General features: G+C 37.8%; 1 protein-coding gene across 6 annotated transcripts in view; it reads right to left on the bottom strand.

The window, feature by feature from the left end:
- The window catches only part of LOC110834592 (uncharacterized), an 83611-nt gene that overhangs the window by 26089 nt on the left and 42313 nt on the right, over positions 1 to 15209 (bottom strand). For 5 of the 6 annotated variants that reach the window (XR_002544646.2, XR_002544644.2, XR_002544645.2 and 2 more), the window contains exon 4: positions 3553 to 3654. Coding sequence is in view for 3 of the 6 variants with exons in the window: in XM_022073920.2 (XP_021929612.2) it covers positions 3553 to 3654 (102 nt within the window). In the remaining 3 variants the exon portion in view is untranslated. Of the gene's footprint in view, positions 1 to 3552; positions 3655 to 8642; positions 8974 to 15209 lie in introns of those variants that run through there. The other variant, XM_022073921.2, reaches the window with a different exon arrangement.

A 15209-nucleotide genomic window follows, 5' to 3' on the forward strand; every position in this document is an offset into this window, starting at 1 on the left:
TAGTTGTGATATTTAAGGTTCTCAAGGCGGCATATATGAAGAAGGCTGTCTTTTGGGTTGTTGCATCACGCAATCTGGTAGAAGTTTGCAGACGTTTCAGAGGTCCTTGCTGCCTCCATCATCCGAGTAATCGCCCTGGCGCAACAATCCAGAAGACAGCCATCTTTATACGCGAACTCGTGAGAGCGAAATTAACGTTGCCTATTATATAGTGCTAAAATGATGTATGATGACAGATCTTTGTTGAAAAATTCGTCAATATTATTCATCAATTCTATTGGACAATGTTAAAAAATATATACTTTCGTTCCCCACATGAAACTTTATAAATTGGGCATCTAGGCACTGAGAAGTTCTACAGTGAAATTATAAATAAAAACTTAAAAATTAAGAATATATTGATGAAACTAAAACATCCTAAACAATATGAACATTACATTTAAAGTTGTAGAGCCACTTAGTATTGTTAACATGTTCATACAATGTTTTTCAGCGTGTACAAACGACGGATGTGGAAAGTCATTGTATTTGGTACGGATTATTCCCACCAGATCTTGTTAGTAATGAACAAGGATGTCTGCGTACGTGGTCGGTCTTCATCCTCAGAGTAAAAAAGTTGTCTAAAGCTGTATAACTAATCCCGATGCATATCTGAGTCACGTGATGGTTTTTAATTATGCGTACATATTTGTTGTTGTTATTTCATTGTTTAATGTTTTTTATTTAGAATTATTAAATTATATTACTTATGTATCGTATTTAGCCCATTTACTTGCGAAATATTATTCAATAAATGAATTGAATTGAATTAAATTATTGAATGAATTGAATTATTATTGTACATTTATATATTTAGTTTAATTTGCTTGTTTTTGTATTTGTAATGTTTTAAATTTATTATTATTGATATGAATTTAATTATTTATTATATTTTATCGTGTACTCTGGTTTAGTGCTTGGCTGTTGTCAAGCACGTAAATAATTTAATTGAATTGAATTATTATTATGCAAAAGGTAAAACACAATTCACCCACAAGTTCTCCACAGTGCGACTCCATGTTTAAAAAAATTGAAAATAATAAACAACATATGCCCTGAGACACATAGTTTTCGAGCTACACGCCACCGTCAAATGGGGTAACACTTCCCATCAGCATCATTTGTCACGACGATACATAAAGCGTTGTTAGTGCTCGAGACAGGGCACAGAAGGGCTCGGGTGTGACCGGATGACGATAGAATACACGCACGACGTAAACTTCGACGTGATCATTACCCTCAGTGCCTGCAACAGTCCGAGGCGGTGGTACTGTTATAGGTGAATACGCGGTACGTTATCCTTGTCCACGTAAATCCGGACGCTAATGTCTTTCGACGACCGAAACAGCGTCTCCGTGAGACACCTTCCGTACGTGTGAATTCAGGTCGCCCACGGACACCACCCAATGAAGACGCCATACTTGCAGCTGTGGAACGAGAGTTGTTCAAAATCTCACGGTATATCGAGCGAGAAGATGTACTTCATGACATCTGTTTCCAGACGATCGTCCTCTACAGACGCAACTTTACTAATGACTACGACATGAACACTCTGTGGAGACCTTCCATTAATAATATTCTGTGGGCATACAAAGCGTATTTTACGCGTGAGGACAGTGAAGCATTGCTTACGTAGATTCGTTAATCTTCATGAGATGATAATGTTGCGTCATATTGTGATGATTATAATTGTTTAATTTTAACCGTCTAATCACAATAAAATATTTTATTAAATATTAAAATATACGAACATTTCGATAGAAAGAGCATCATTTTAATATATTTTAATATATTTTAAATATTTAAATATTGAATGTTAATTTAATAATAATATTTTAATATTTAATAAAATATTTTATTGTGATTAGACGGTTAAAATTAAACAATCGTTAATCTTCGTAAAAGTTCGTCCCACCCGAAGTATCTATAAGAAGCAAGCAATTCTGACTCTGTTGTCCGTGCTCCTGAATCTGTTCTTTCAATTGTGATGTGAAAATTAACTGTTTATGTGTGATTTCAGTTCTTGTTGGGTGTTGTAAGTAACATTAAGTTTTATTAAAACTTTTTACGTGCATATTTAAATGGTGCAGGATTGTATTCGTGATCGTATTTTGAAGCCTGCCGTCACAGTGGCCGCGTGGTCTGAGGCGTGGGCCTTGGTCGCTGGGACCGTGGGTTCGAATCCCACTCAAGCCATGGATGTTTGTCCGCGTTTTTCTGTGTTGTGCTGTCCTGTGTACAGGTAGAGGCCTTGCGACGGGCCGATCCCCCGTCCAAGGAGTCCTACCAAATGTCTATACATCAAAGCCAACGAAAAGTTGGGACCCGCAGATGATCAAGCCACTGAAGAACGGGTTGCCTAAGTATCTAAGTAAGTACTTTGAAGCTTGTTAAACTCCAGAAAGTAAATTATCCGTGTGCAAGGAGTAGCAGGGGAGTGACTGGAGTCTAATCACTCCCCTGTCAATGCTGCCCAATGAAATTGCGATTTTCTGAAAACTGTTCTACGGGGGTTACTTGAAGATGTGCCTCTAACATTTGAGGCAAAGTTTGTGGTCTCAGCACGACGGACTCCAGCGCACTATGGGGACTCCTTCCGGCAGTGGTTGAAAGCGACACATCCACGAAGGTGGATTGGACATGGAGGATTGACTGCATGGACTCCTCGGTCGCCAGATCTAACTCCGATGGATTCTATCCCGTGGGGACACCTGAAGGAGAACGTTTACGTAGTCCTTGCCAGGACTAACGAAGATCTCGTGACAAGACTTCAAAGAGCTGTGACAAAAGTCGATGCCAACGTGGTAAGGCGTTTTTTGAGTGAATTCCGTGTGGCCCACTGACGTGAAATGGACGGAGGCCGCTTCAAACACCTACTGCAAGTACGAGGCGTGTGTGGTTTTATCATTTGATAGCTTGCGGCATTTGACGGTGACGTGCTTTATGAAAACTAGTCACAGGACATACGCTGTATAATATTTTCCACTTTCTTTAAAGGATCACATTATGGAGAGCTTGTTGGCGAATGTCGTTTTAGGCTGTGTGATTGTATGTATAGTATATACACATAAAAGATCTATAATATATGAAAAGAAACATAAATTGGTTCTCCCTTTCAGTTCACAGCATCATATAAGCCAGTAGAAACAATTATTAATACTTTTTATTCCATAAATACGCTGTGCCATGAAATTGTCTGAAATTATTGTTTTGGTTAGCAGGAACTTAACTGATAACTAAAAGCACATTTCTCCATTTTGGTACGGCCTTCAGATAAAACGCACATCTACTGTTTTCGTAACTGACATTTCTGTGTAAGCTTTCGTCCTCCAAGATGAATGTGGTAACAGCTAAAATACGTATATCACGACCTCTCGTCTCCATCCATCCGTCTTGCTTTCCCCTCACCTCTTACGCTTTCCACATTGTATATTTTTACCAAACTTTAGAACGAATACAATGAATCATCATTTCTGTTCATAAAAATGGGAATCTCGAACAGATATTACTTACGGTAGACACACATCTTTGAAGATAGGATCACTTGGAATGTCCCTGGATGGATTCCCACGATCCGCTTCCTTCAATGTAGCTTGGTCTCCACTTCTCCCACCCCTGAAATGGTACAGCAGAATAAGGTTATGTTAGGTTAGTATGGGTTAGGTTAGTATAGATTAGGTTAGATTAGTATAGGTTAGGTTAGATTAGTATGGGTTAGGTTAGTATAGGTTAGGTTAGGTTAGATTAGTATGGGTTAGGTTAGGTTAGTATAGGTTAGGTTAGATTAGTATGGGTTAGGTTAGTATAGGTTAGGTTAGTATAGGTTAGGTTAGATCGTTATAGGTTAAGTTGTTATAGGTTAAGTTAGTATAGGTTAGGTTAGTATAGGTTAGGTTAGTATAGGTTAGGTTAGATCGTTATAGGTTAAGTTAGTATAGGTTAGGTTAGATTAGTATAGGTTAGTATAGGTTAGGTTAGGTTAGTATAGGTTAGGTTAGATTAGTATAGGTTAGGTTAGTATAGGTTAGGTTAGTATAGGTTAGGTTAGATTAGTATGGGTTAGGTTAGTATAGGTTAGGTTAGTATAGGTTAGGTTAGATCGTTATAGGTTAAGTTGTTATAGGTTAAGTTAGTATAGGTTAGGTTAGTATAGGTTAGGTTAGATCGTTATAGGTTAAGTTAGTATAGGTTAGGTTAGATTAGTATAGGTTAGTATAGGTTAGGTTAGGTTAGTATAGGTTAGGTTAGATTAGTATAGGTTAGGTTAGTATAGGTTAGGTTAGTATAGGTTAGGTTAGATTAGTATGGGTTAGGTTAGTATAGGTTAGGTTAGTATAGGTTAAGTTAGTATAGGTTAGGTTAGATCGTTATAGGTTAAGTTGTTATAGGTTAAGTTAGTATAGGTTAGGTTAGTATAGGTTAGGTTAGTATAGGTTAGGTTAGATCGTTATAGGTTAAGTTAGTATAGGTTAGGTTAGATTAGTATAGGTTAGTATAGGTTAGGTTAGATTAGTATAGGTTAGGTTAGATTAGTATAGGTTAGGTTAGTATAGGTTAGGTTAGATTAGTATAGGTTAAGTTAGGTTAGTATAGGTTAGGTTAGATTATGAAACTTATCTGATGGAAATCCTAATATGGAACTGTGTTAATTGAGTTCCTGTGACTTCAGAGCAGTCGAGATTTTTTATATCGATTACATGTTACTGTGCTAAAACGTATGCAAAATCATTTTTAGACCTCACACTTATAATAAGGAGAGCAACGCTAGAACAGGGCTTTGTTCGGAATCTGCAAATGTACAATACCTTAGAAATCACAACATTACTGGAAACATTTTTCGGTAAATACAAACTGTAAACAATGACGATCCGAAACTGTTTTACATATTACATTAGAAAATATGCAAAAATGTAAATTTCAATATTTAACAGGTGTTTCTGCCATCGAGAATTTTCAGTGATATATTTCATCAAATTTTCTCCCTTTTAATGTTAGTTCCCACACGCTCAACTTTGTAGTTCGTAATTCACTTACGAACTTCTGCAGAACCGGAAATCGACCATCCAAAACGTCAAGTACAAAGAACATACGATTCTCATCCAACATAATATTTCCCGTGCAAAGTCTAATATAATCTTGAATAAAACGAATACATTTATCTTTCTTTATCACTTCATACCTTAACTGGCACGCAAGTGTATTTCGCTGTTTTCCAATGAATTTCATTTCAGCGGCTGTAATTCTGGTTTTGCTTTCAATGTCCAGTTTCCCCCCCCCCCCCCCCCGCATAAAACTGTCGGTAAAGGAACGTACTGTAAAGTTTTATTTGTTTCGTGATTTAGAAATTGTGTTCATTAAGCCAGAAACTTGCGTCCAGACAGGCCCTGGGGCCCACCTAGCCACCTTTCCAGGGGGTAGAGCACGGTCCCAATCTAATTCCGTCGTCAAAATTGAGTAGGAGCTATATCTGCTCTCCCCCCAACCGCCTACATGGTGTATAGTGGAACTACATTCCTAAGTTAAAACGTCTGAATACATTGACACGAAATAAAAATGTTGAAATATTTTTATTCAGATTCTCGAAATGTTTTCTTGACTACCCAAAAAAGTTTAATACTGGACTTACGTCGTTTTTCCCCAGAACCGCTCAATTCATCTCCGGTATCTCATCTTCCTTTCTAATTGGCTCATACAGACATTTGAGTGGCATTACATTGCTAGATATACGAAGACAATGACCATATAACAATACGTTTATTTGACAGTTTCAATTCCATTTCGGACGCTTGCAAATTGTGTTCACGTTAAAGCAATTTATTCAAGACATATTACCATTCTGGACTCAAACTCCGTCGTTTGTCTGAAGCTTCTGTATAGGCTACTAAATATCACTTCCCATTATTGTTATTTCAGCAGTTGGAAGCACTGTAAAATCCCGTGACAGAAAATTCATCCGCGTAGAAATAATAAAATACCTTTGAAAACGTGGAGTTTCACCGGAAGCTGCCAAACTTCACGGGCTACCAATCTCTTTAAGGTAAATAATTACATCACAGTGTAACACAGAAACTCTTAAGGCCTAGTAAGAGATGTTGGTCTAGAAATAAATTCAGAAAAGACAAAGTATGTGATCACGTTTCGGCATCAGAATTCAGGGCAGAACCAGAATGAATCGTACAAAAATAAGATAGGATTCAAGAAATTGGGGAGAAAATTAACAAGTCAGAATTACAATCATTGCGAAATCAACAGCAGATTAAATTCGGTCCAAAATCTTTTGTCCTCACGTCTCGTATCAAAAAATCTAAAGATTAAAATATACAGAAGTGTAATTTTGACAGTTGTACTGTATGGGTGCGAAACTTGGTCTCTCACTTTGAGGGAGTAACACAGATTGAGGGTCTCTGAGAACAGAGTGTTGAGGAGGATATTTGTGCCTAAAAGGGAGGGAGACGGATTATGGATATAATTGCATAATTATGAGCTTCGTGGCCTGTAATCCTCACCTGATATCAGGGTAATTAAATCGAGGATGATGAGGTGGGCGGGATATGTGGCACGCGTTGGGGAGGGGTATTTACAAGATATTGGTGGAGAGGCCTGAGGCGAGGAGACTAATGATCACTGAAAAGACCAAGGTGATAGGGAGATAGGAATCGATGGAGTGAATGGATGCAGCTAGCTCAGGATAGAGTCCAGTGGCAGGCTTTTGTGAACCCGGTGGTGAACCTTCGGGTTCCATACAGAAAGTGAGCTATTCTTTGACCAGCCGAGTATACAATAGACTTTCCAAAGAATTCCCTGCACTACAGAGTGAGTGAGTAATTGATTCATTAAGGTACAGAATTTTAAGAAAAACTCTAGCGTAGACAGTCAGGAACATCGCTGAATTTTAGTTGCCAAATATGCATTCCCCAGCTACTGCCAAAACACTGCAGAAAAAATAGTTTTTCCCCTAACTGTTCCTGGATACTGTATTCTTCCTACAGGTATCGGAAATATTTTTTCAACTGCTGTAGTAAAATACAAAGTTCCTAGTTCGAACATGTTCGCAAGCAGGAAACAGGTGACAGGATATCAAATAACACACACAAATTCGTTTATCATTTAGGTTCGTTACCGACTTAAGTTGCAAAAATGTAACCTTTCCAATGTTTGTCTGTCCATCAGGCGAGTTTCATAACAAAAATATTGACACAATCCCATCATGGTTAAAATAGGAAGACCTACATGTGTTTTGGGAGATAAAGATTCGAATTCCGCCATCCAAAATTCGCAGGTTAGCATCATTCCCTGGCAAATCCCAGGATGGGGGACCCCAATCAGCCGCTCAATCTAGTGGGGGAATCCTTCGTGATGACGTCATCTCCAAGCAGATACGCCTTAGAAAGGTCAAATTCTGATAAACTACTCAAAACCTACTCCGTGTATACATTTCTCAACTTGTTTATATCTAAAGTTCTGTATTAAATTTATTTTCGCATTACTGTCAACTGTAATAAAGACACAATTCTAATTTAATAATTTTCAAATGCTTCGAAAATTTTAACGATAAACATCAGTATGAAGATGTCTTCTGAAATGTTGCTCTGTGTAGACTGGAAGAATGTGGTCGACGTTTCAGATTACTTACTGCCTCCATCATCATGGGCGACGAGGCACCAAGCACCTCTGAAACGTCGGCCAATTTCTACCAGACTACACGGCGCAACATCCAATCCATCTTCATAATCTCCGCCTTGAGAACCTGAAATCTCACTGTGTAAATTCACATCAATATAACAGCTGTCTCTTTGCTGGAGGAATTGCATTTCTACATGTTATAATTCCGAAGATATGGAAAGTGGCTTGTAGTTAATTTTCTTTTTTGGTTCCTTGTAACTAATCATCCACCAATATTTTCGCCTCGATTTCTAAATCCTTAAAAAAAAAGTGGAATCACAAACACTGTACTGGTTACGTTATTGTTTTATTCCCTAACCTGATTACCTCACTGCGTTCCACTGCCATCTTGATCGGTAATGGTGGCCTACGCTTTGTATAAATTCCCATCTAAACATAAATCTGTTGCGTCACCCGAATAAAATATTACCACGCCAAAGATGTGCATGTCTAAGCTAGTAAAGTAAAAATAATTTCCGGTAAAACCATGTAAGCAGTAAGAGAAATCAATTTATTACAAATAACTGTATTAATTATTGTAACATCGTAACTCTGACAGCGTCTAAAAAAACTGAACTTTCCATTTCAGTCGACGGTACGATAATGGCAATGCTGTAAACAGAAGTGTTCACGAAGAAGACACATGACCTCCCTTGCGCAGGAGTTGAAAATACGTTGTGCTGCGTTGTGCTGCGTTGTGCCTAACAAGACGGGCGCTGCAGCTGTGCGAGCGAAGCCGAAGGTCATATACAAACTTCCAGCAATATTCCTATACCCGCTGATAATGAACATTAAATAAGAGTTCGTTTTTTTAACAGAGCCTAGAGTATTTACACTTTGTAATCATATCACACAATAATTAAGAGTCCTAAGTTTTGAAACGAGACATGTCAAATCTCTTAAGGGAAATATTTTTTTGAAACATCGCAACAATGACTCACCGAGATTCTTCGAATGTTTTTGAAGAAGCTTTTCCTTTTGATGGGTACACGACGTGACTCCAACCATTCCAGGTTTTCCAAATTTCTAATGGTTTTAAACACGTTTCAAAACTGCACTGCCATATTTGGCAACAAAACCACATGTCTTCGTACAGAATAATTTGCTTCGTGCACTGTAATAATCACTATGTATTCACTAGCTATTAATGGGTTCGTACATACGTCATCGACGCATGTTCAGAAATTCTGTAAGCGAATTCTGCGGCTTATGACGTCGAAGTTGAAGAAGGAACGGAGACTCACACAACACAGTATCCATGCCCTGTTGCCGGTCTCCCGACTACTGAATGAAGCGGCTAGCTGTATGACGTCACTACCCTGGCCACCAATGAAGTCTCTGCCCACGCACATCCCCTCTCCTATAGGCTCACCCCCTTGCCCCTCACACCAACACTTTCTTTGGAGTTGTGCCAATTTCGATGATCAACTAGTTTTGCCTGAATAAATGCAGCATGAAGGTCCGGACGAAATGCAACTGTCAGGTAAAGTTTATACATTCACTGTTTACAAAATATAACAATTCTAGAACAGTTCACATAAATTTAAAATCTCACTGTTCAGTTTTTAAGCTGTGCCAATTATTTATAAGACTCAATCTTGCGTACTGAACTGGTGGGTCTGATATACATCATTGGGTTTGGGTTTGAAGCTTCTGGTACGAGATTTCGTATAAAGTAAATGTTATAAATAGACAGTTGCGGAAATTTATATTCATCTGGGGGATTGGTTCTTATTTTTGATCCAGGAACACGCACACAAATTTTGTAAACACACTTTTGACTCACCCTGTATGTATATATATATATATATATATGATAAATTTTATATATTAAATCTTGTCCGTCTAATCACAATAAATTCTTATTAAATATTAAAATATTACAATAATTAACATTTAAAATATTTAAAATATTTTAAATGTTAATTATTGTAATATTTAATATTTAATAAGAATTTATTGTGATTAGACGGACAAGATTTAATATATACTTATTATATCACAATATGACGCAACTTTACCATCTTATGATAAATTTTATTTTCTAATCTAACTCGCCGAGTTGGTTTTAGAAGCGACTTATTTAAATTCAATATTTTATATTGTAATTTAATTTTACACGTGTTCTGTTTGAAAGTGATTAAACTTATTCACTGAAATGAGCTAACACTCTTGCTTATCACCTACGATTAAATATAATAATAAATCAACGTAAACGGACGGCAAATTTTTTTTTACAAAGTTTAACGAACAATAATATGCAGGGTTTAATTAAATAAAGTGCAGTTTCAACTAATCATATTCAAGAGTGCGTATTAAAGTATACGTAAATGGAGATTTTAGACTCGTCTGAATATTAGCAGTTTGTAATAGTTGACACTCAAAGGCGCATCTACGAATTACATACTTAATATTTCAAAAGCGGGAATTTACAAACATGAAACTGAATCCATGTGAGAAGTGGAGGTCATGTTCTCCCAAACCTCGACGTTTAGATGGAGTTCAGCTATAAGTTTCAAATGACTGTCTTCTGGGTTGTTGCGTCGTGTAATCTGGTAGACTTTAATCAACGTTTCTGATGTACTTGCGGCCTCCATCATCAGGACGACTACAGATTGTCAAAGAAACGACATGCACAACAAAGAGCCTTCCTATCTCAGTGTCAACCACAACTTGGTGTAGCTCCATCAAGTTTTAAAGAAAGAGTCTCTGACGACCGAACCATGCGATAGCAAATACCTGAGGAAAATAATCTCTGCACAGCAGCCATACTGAAACTCTGGTTTGGTCAGGGGACATCATTAATGATACATCACTGTTATACAGCCATTGGATGTACCTGAGGAAAATTAGAGAAGCATATTGGAAATTAGTGAAAATATAAGGGCAATGTATAGGAGCCATATTGGAAGTTGGTTCTAGTTGGAAGCACCTGAGGAAAAGCATCTATGTTTAATTAGATAATATTTTTATTTTATTTCAATATTTTCCGTCAAATCACAATTTTAATAAGATAATAAAATATAAAATATTTAAAATATCATTTCACGTTCCGCATCGAATGATCGATTTACAAATTGGAACGATCGATCATTCGATGCGGAACATGAAATGATATTTTAAATATTTTATATTTTATTATCTTATTAAAAATTGTGATTTGACGGAAAATATTAAAATATTAACCTAATTCACAATATGACGCAAATATACTACCTTAATTAGATGAATAAAAAGCAGCCATACTGTAAGATAGGTTTAAAGTTACCTGAGAAAAAGCATGTTGGGAGAACCCGAGGAGAAACACGGAACGGGTATTGACATCATAAATAGGAAGTTGCATCATCGGCCAGAAATCGAATCATCAGTGATGTCATAAGACGAAACTTACTTCATCAAAACAACGCAGCAAACCTCTAACTAGCTCAGCAGTTACCAAGTTGGTCATGAAATTCTCCAGATATTATGGAACCCGAAGGTCCAATACAGTGATCACAACAACCCACCACTGCAACGTATCCTGAGCCAGTCGAATCCAATCATTATCACACCCTATTTATTCAGGATCCACGTTTATTAAACTGCATTTAAGAAGTCGCGTCTTCTAAACAGCACAGCCGTGATTTCTTTACGTCTTGCAAAGGAAAACTCACAGACTTACTGGGACATCTAAAATAATCTTAAATTCTGTTCCTGGCAGATAATCATTATAGGCGCTAAATATAATTCTAACTGTGGGGATCAGATTGCGATGTGACCGGGGAATATCACGCTGGCCCCGAATATCGACAATCGATGACAAGCCATAATGTCAACGACAGGATTTAGCCTATTATTTATATAGGGGCTCGAATGGTTTGTGTAACAAAGCCAGACAATTGAATGCAGAGTTATCTCGCAACGATGGCTTTGTGTTAAATCGTCTGATTCATATCCGAAAGGTCCCTGGATGAAATCCCGGGGCCTCCTGTTCGTGGCTACCGAAATAATATCATGGACTAAAATTTCTTTCCAGTCTCTCACTCAGAGGGAGGAACACAGATTGCAGGTGCTTGAGAATCGGGTGTTGAGGAGGATATTTGGGCCTAGGAGAGAAGACGATGGGGCGTGGAGAAAACTGCATAATGATGAGCTTAAAAATCTGTACTCCTCCCCCAATATTGTCAGGGTGATTAAGTCGAGAAGAATGAGATGGGCGAGGCATGTAGCGCGCATGGATGGGACAAGAGGTGTTCACTGGGTATTGGTTGGGAAGCCTGAGGGGAAGAGACCGCTGGGGAGACCTAGACGTAGATGGGAGGATAATCTCAGGCGGGATCTACGAGAGATAGGAGTTGAAGGAGACTGGATTTTGTTTGGCCCAGGACAGGGTCCGGTGCTTTGGTTAACTCGGTGATGAACCTTCGGGTTCGTTCCATTGGTTGGTTAGGTCCACTATTTGGGAAGCCTGAGGGGAAGAGACCGCTGGGGAGACCTAGACGTAGATGGGAGGATAATGTCAGGCGGGATCTATGGGAGATAGGAGTTGAAGGAGACTGGATTTTGTTGGCCCAGGACAGGGTCCGGTGCTTTGGTTAACTCGGTGATGAACCTTCGGGTTCGTTCCATTGGTTGGTTGGGTCCACTATTTGGGAAGCCTGAGGGGAAGAGACCGCTGGGGAGACCTAGACGTAGATGGGAGGATAATGTCAGGCGGGATCTATGGGAGATAGGAGTTGAAGGAGACTGGATTTTGTTGGCCCAGGACAGGGTCCGGTGGAGGGCTTTGGTTAATTCGGTGATGAACCTTCGGGTTAAGTAAGCCATCTAGTTAGTTAGTTAGTTAGTTAGTTAGTTCGTTTCTGTACATAATTTATAATCATTCTGCAATTCCTACCACTATTTTTTTGTCTCTTTATGTAACAGCATCGTTAGTCCCTTTCCTTCGAAATGTGTGGACGACAAGGGTTCGAATCCCGACAGGAGGAAAGAGTTCTTCTTTAAACCTCTGCGTCTAGAATTGCCCTGGAACTCGGCCTCCCATCCAAAGGGTATCGGGGTCCTTTCCAGGGCCTAACGCTGACCATTCACCCCTATCTAGTGCCTGGGTCATTAACTAATAGGAACTACACCCTGTCTCTCCCCACGTGCCTCCATGGTATGTAGCAGGACAGCTTGACTTGTTATAAAAGTTTATTTTCAGTATTGTAGAGCGTGGATGAGAGTTTAGTATTTGGGGAGACAATGGCTCGATTATCAGTTAGTAAAATGGATAATCACCGAGTTCCTCTAGTCAAATGGTACTGATCGCTACATAACTCAGATGACTGCATTTGGAATTTTCATCGCCTGGGAACCTCAGTTTCACATTACAATTTACCATAAACAAATACATCGTTTGAAGGTGTAGGAATATATAAAAAAAAAACTCACGCTGTTAGGATGCAAGAACTTTATCAGTCTTGATTACGCCTTGTTAAAATACTAACGACAAAACAATTTCTGTTTTAATAGCGGACTTCAAGACTTACTTTACTCCCAATTGTGACGTAATGGCGTAGTAAACGTTACGACATGACGTCAGAAAGTGAATCCAATCAGCGCATAGTGACTCGCTGACACACAATGTGTGACGCGTGGGAGATTTTCATCCCTTACTTTCGCCAGAAGTGACGTAAAAGACGACACAGGCCACGTGACCGCAAGCAACACACACATACATCCCCTTCCAGCAGGAGGCGCATTGATCCGACATTCGGCACACAGTTTCACATCTGCGCATGCGCCGTACAATTAATCGCGCATAAACATATTCTGCATTGTCTTTTGTTCACAGTGTTAATGGAAAACTGTGTGGAAAGAGAGATAAGTATGTTACGAGAATGTAGTGTCATATAATTTGGCATATTTCATTGATGGTAGGTTGTTTATGAGGAAAAGCCTTTCAAAATTAATTCTTCCTCAAGGGTTAAAGAAGAGAATACATTGTACAGTAATCACCCATTCCAATCACAGATCAAACAAGAAATCTCATATTTATCTTCAGCAGAGATTACTCAATTTCTGTGGATATTTTAGGTTAATTTTCATCTTCAGACAAAATAACCTGAAAATCAATTCTGATTTCATTGCGTGTAATCTTGCATTATATATTCAGCTTTTTCGACTGACTAAGGATTGTCGATTTCTTCAGTGGACGCTCGTGAATGTTTACACCGTACGAATGATAAAGAGGGGAGTATGAAGACAGGGGGGGGGGGGTTGCATGAACAGTATCGCATAGCTGCATTGCTTACGTCATCAGCCATCAGAGCAGAGGTTCTTAAATTCGCCACCGGCGGGATATACCAAATAAAACTGAATTCATGGTAACTATAATGCAGTTTGAAACGTTTTCCTTATGGTAACTATTACGCAGAAACAAAATATTCTTTCGGTGTTCGTATACGTAAACAGATAATTAGATACTACTACGGATTTATGGTAAATTTGCAATTTCAAGATGGCTCCCTCAACTAGACGTGTTTCTTCTATTACTCCTATTTACAAGGACACTGAAGCTTTTATCAAAGATTAAGCCAATATTTCACTCACGAACATCTTATAACATTAAGCATGGTTAGACTTTCTTCTAACTTTTCTTTTAATTTACACTGTAATATTGTAAATTGGACTGTATTTCTTTGGTTCATTTGATGTTATATCTTAGTATCTAACGCTATTTTACACTGCATTGTCGTTTCTGTGGTAGACTGCATGTGGCCTTATTCGCTGTTGCCATAACAAATAAAAACTCGATTGAAAAAATTATTATCTTCATCATCGTTTAAACCTAAACGACAACGGAATTATGCATTAAAATAAAAATAATAATAATAATACGTAACATTTTAGACAAGAATCCAATTTTAACGAAAGTATTATGTTTCCAGTATTACATATTTTACCTTCAGTACTTGATGCAGCGTCATAACATAACTAATAAAACACTTGTGTCGTAAGAATATTTGGGAGTTAATATATAACACATTCAGAAGTGATTTTTGTATATGCATGTCTCCACGTTTTCAACACAGTTTATCTTAATTAAAACAAATAAACTGTAAGTAAATGAATAAACGAATAAGCACAAGGTTATTTACGTTGATACTCTTGTCAAAAACATAAATATGAATATTTATATTTTCTAATACTTATTTTTGGTGTCCACTCTCTCTGTTTTTTACGAACAGAAGCGTGAGAAAGGAAATTTCGTCCACATGAAGCCCTAAGTTTAAACTTCAAAAATTTGTTACCCCACAAAATTGTTATGAGCAATAAAACTTGTAAAGGGTATATTCTGCAGATATACTCCATTAATTCGGTTCAAAATGTCAGCACAATTTTTGGAATAAAAATCCCCACATATTCTAAACGATTCCTTAGATGAGACTATTTTAAATTATTTTTTGCAAAAAAAAAAGATAAATTAATTTAATAAACAATTAACATGTCAATTTAATATTCCCCATACCCCCTAAAATGTAATA

This window comes from Zootermopsis nevadensis, unplaced genomic scaffold (genome assembly GCF_977971745.1).
Source record: "Zootermopsis nevadensis isolate Lab colony 2312 unplaced genomic scaffold, Znev_1.0 Znev_ptg000023l, whole genome shotgun sequence".
NCBI classification, from domain to species: domain Eukaryota; kingdom Metazoa; phylum Arthropoda; class Insecta; order Blattodea; family Termopsidae; genus Zootermopsis; species Zootermopsis nevadensis.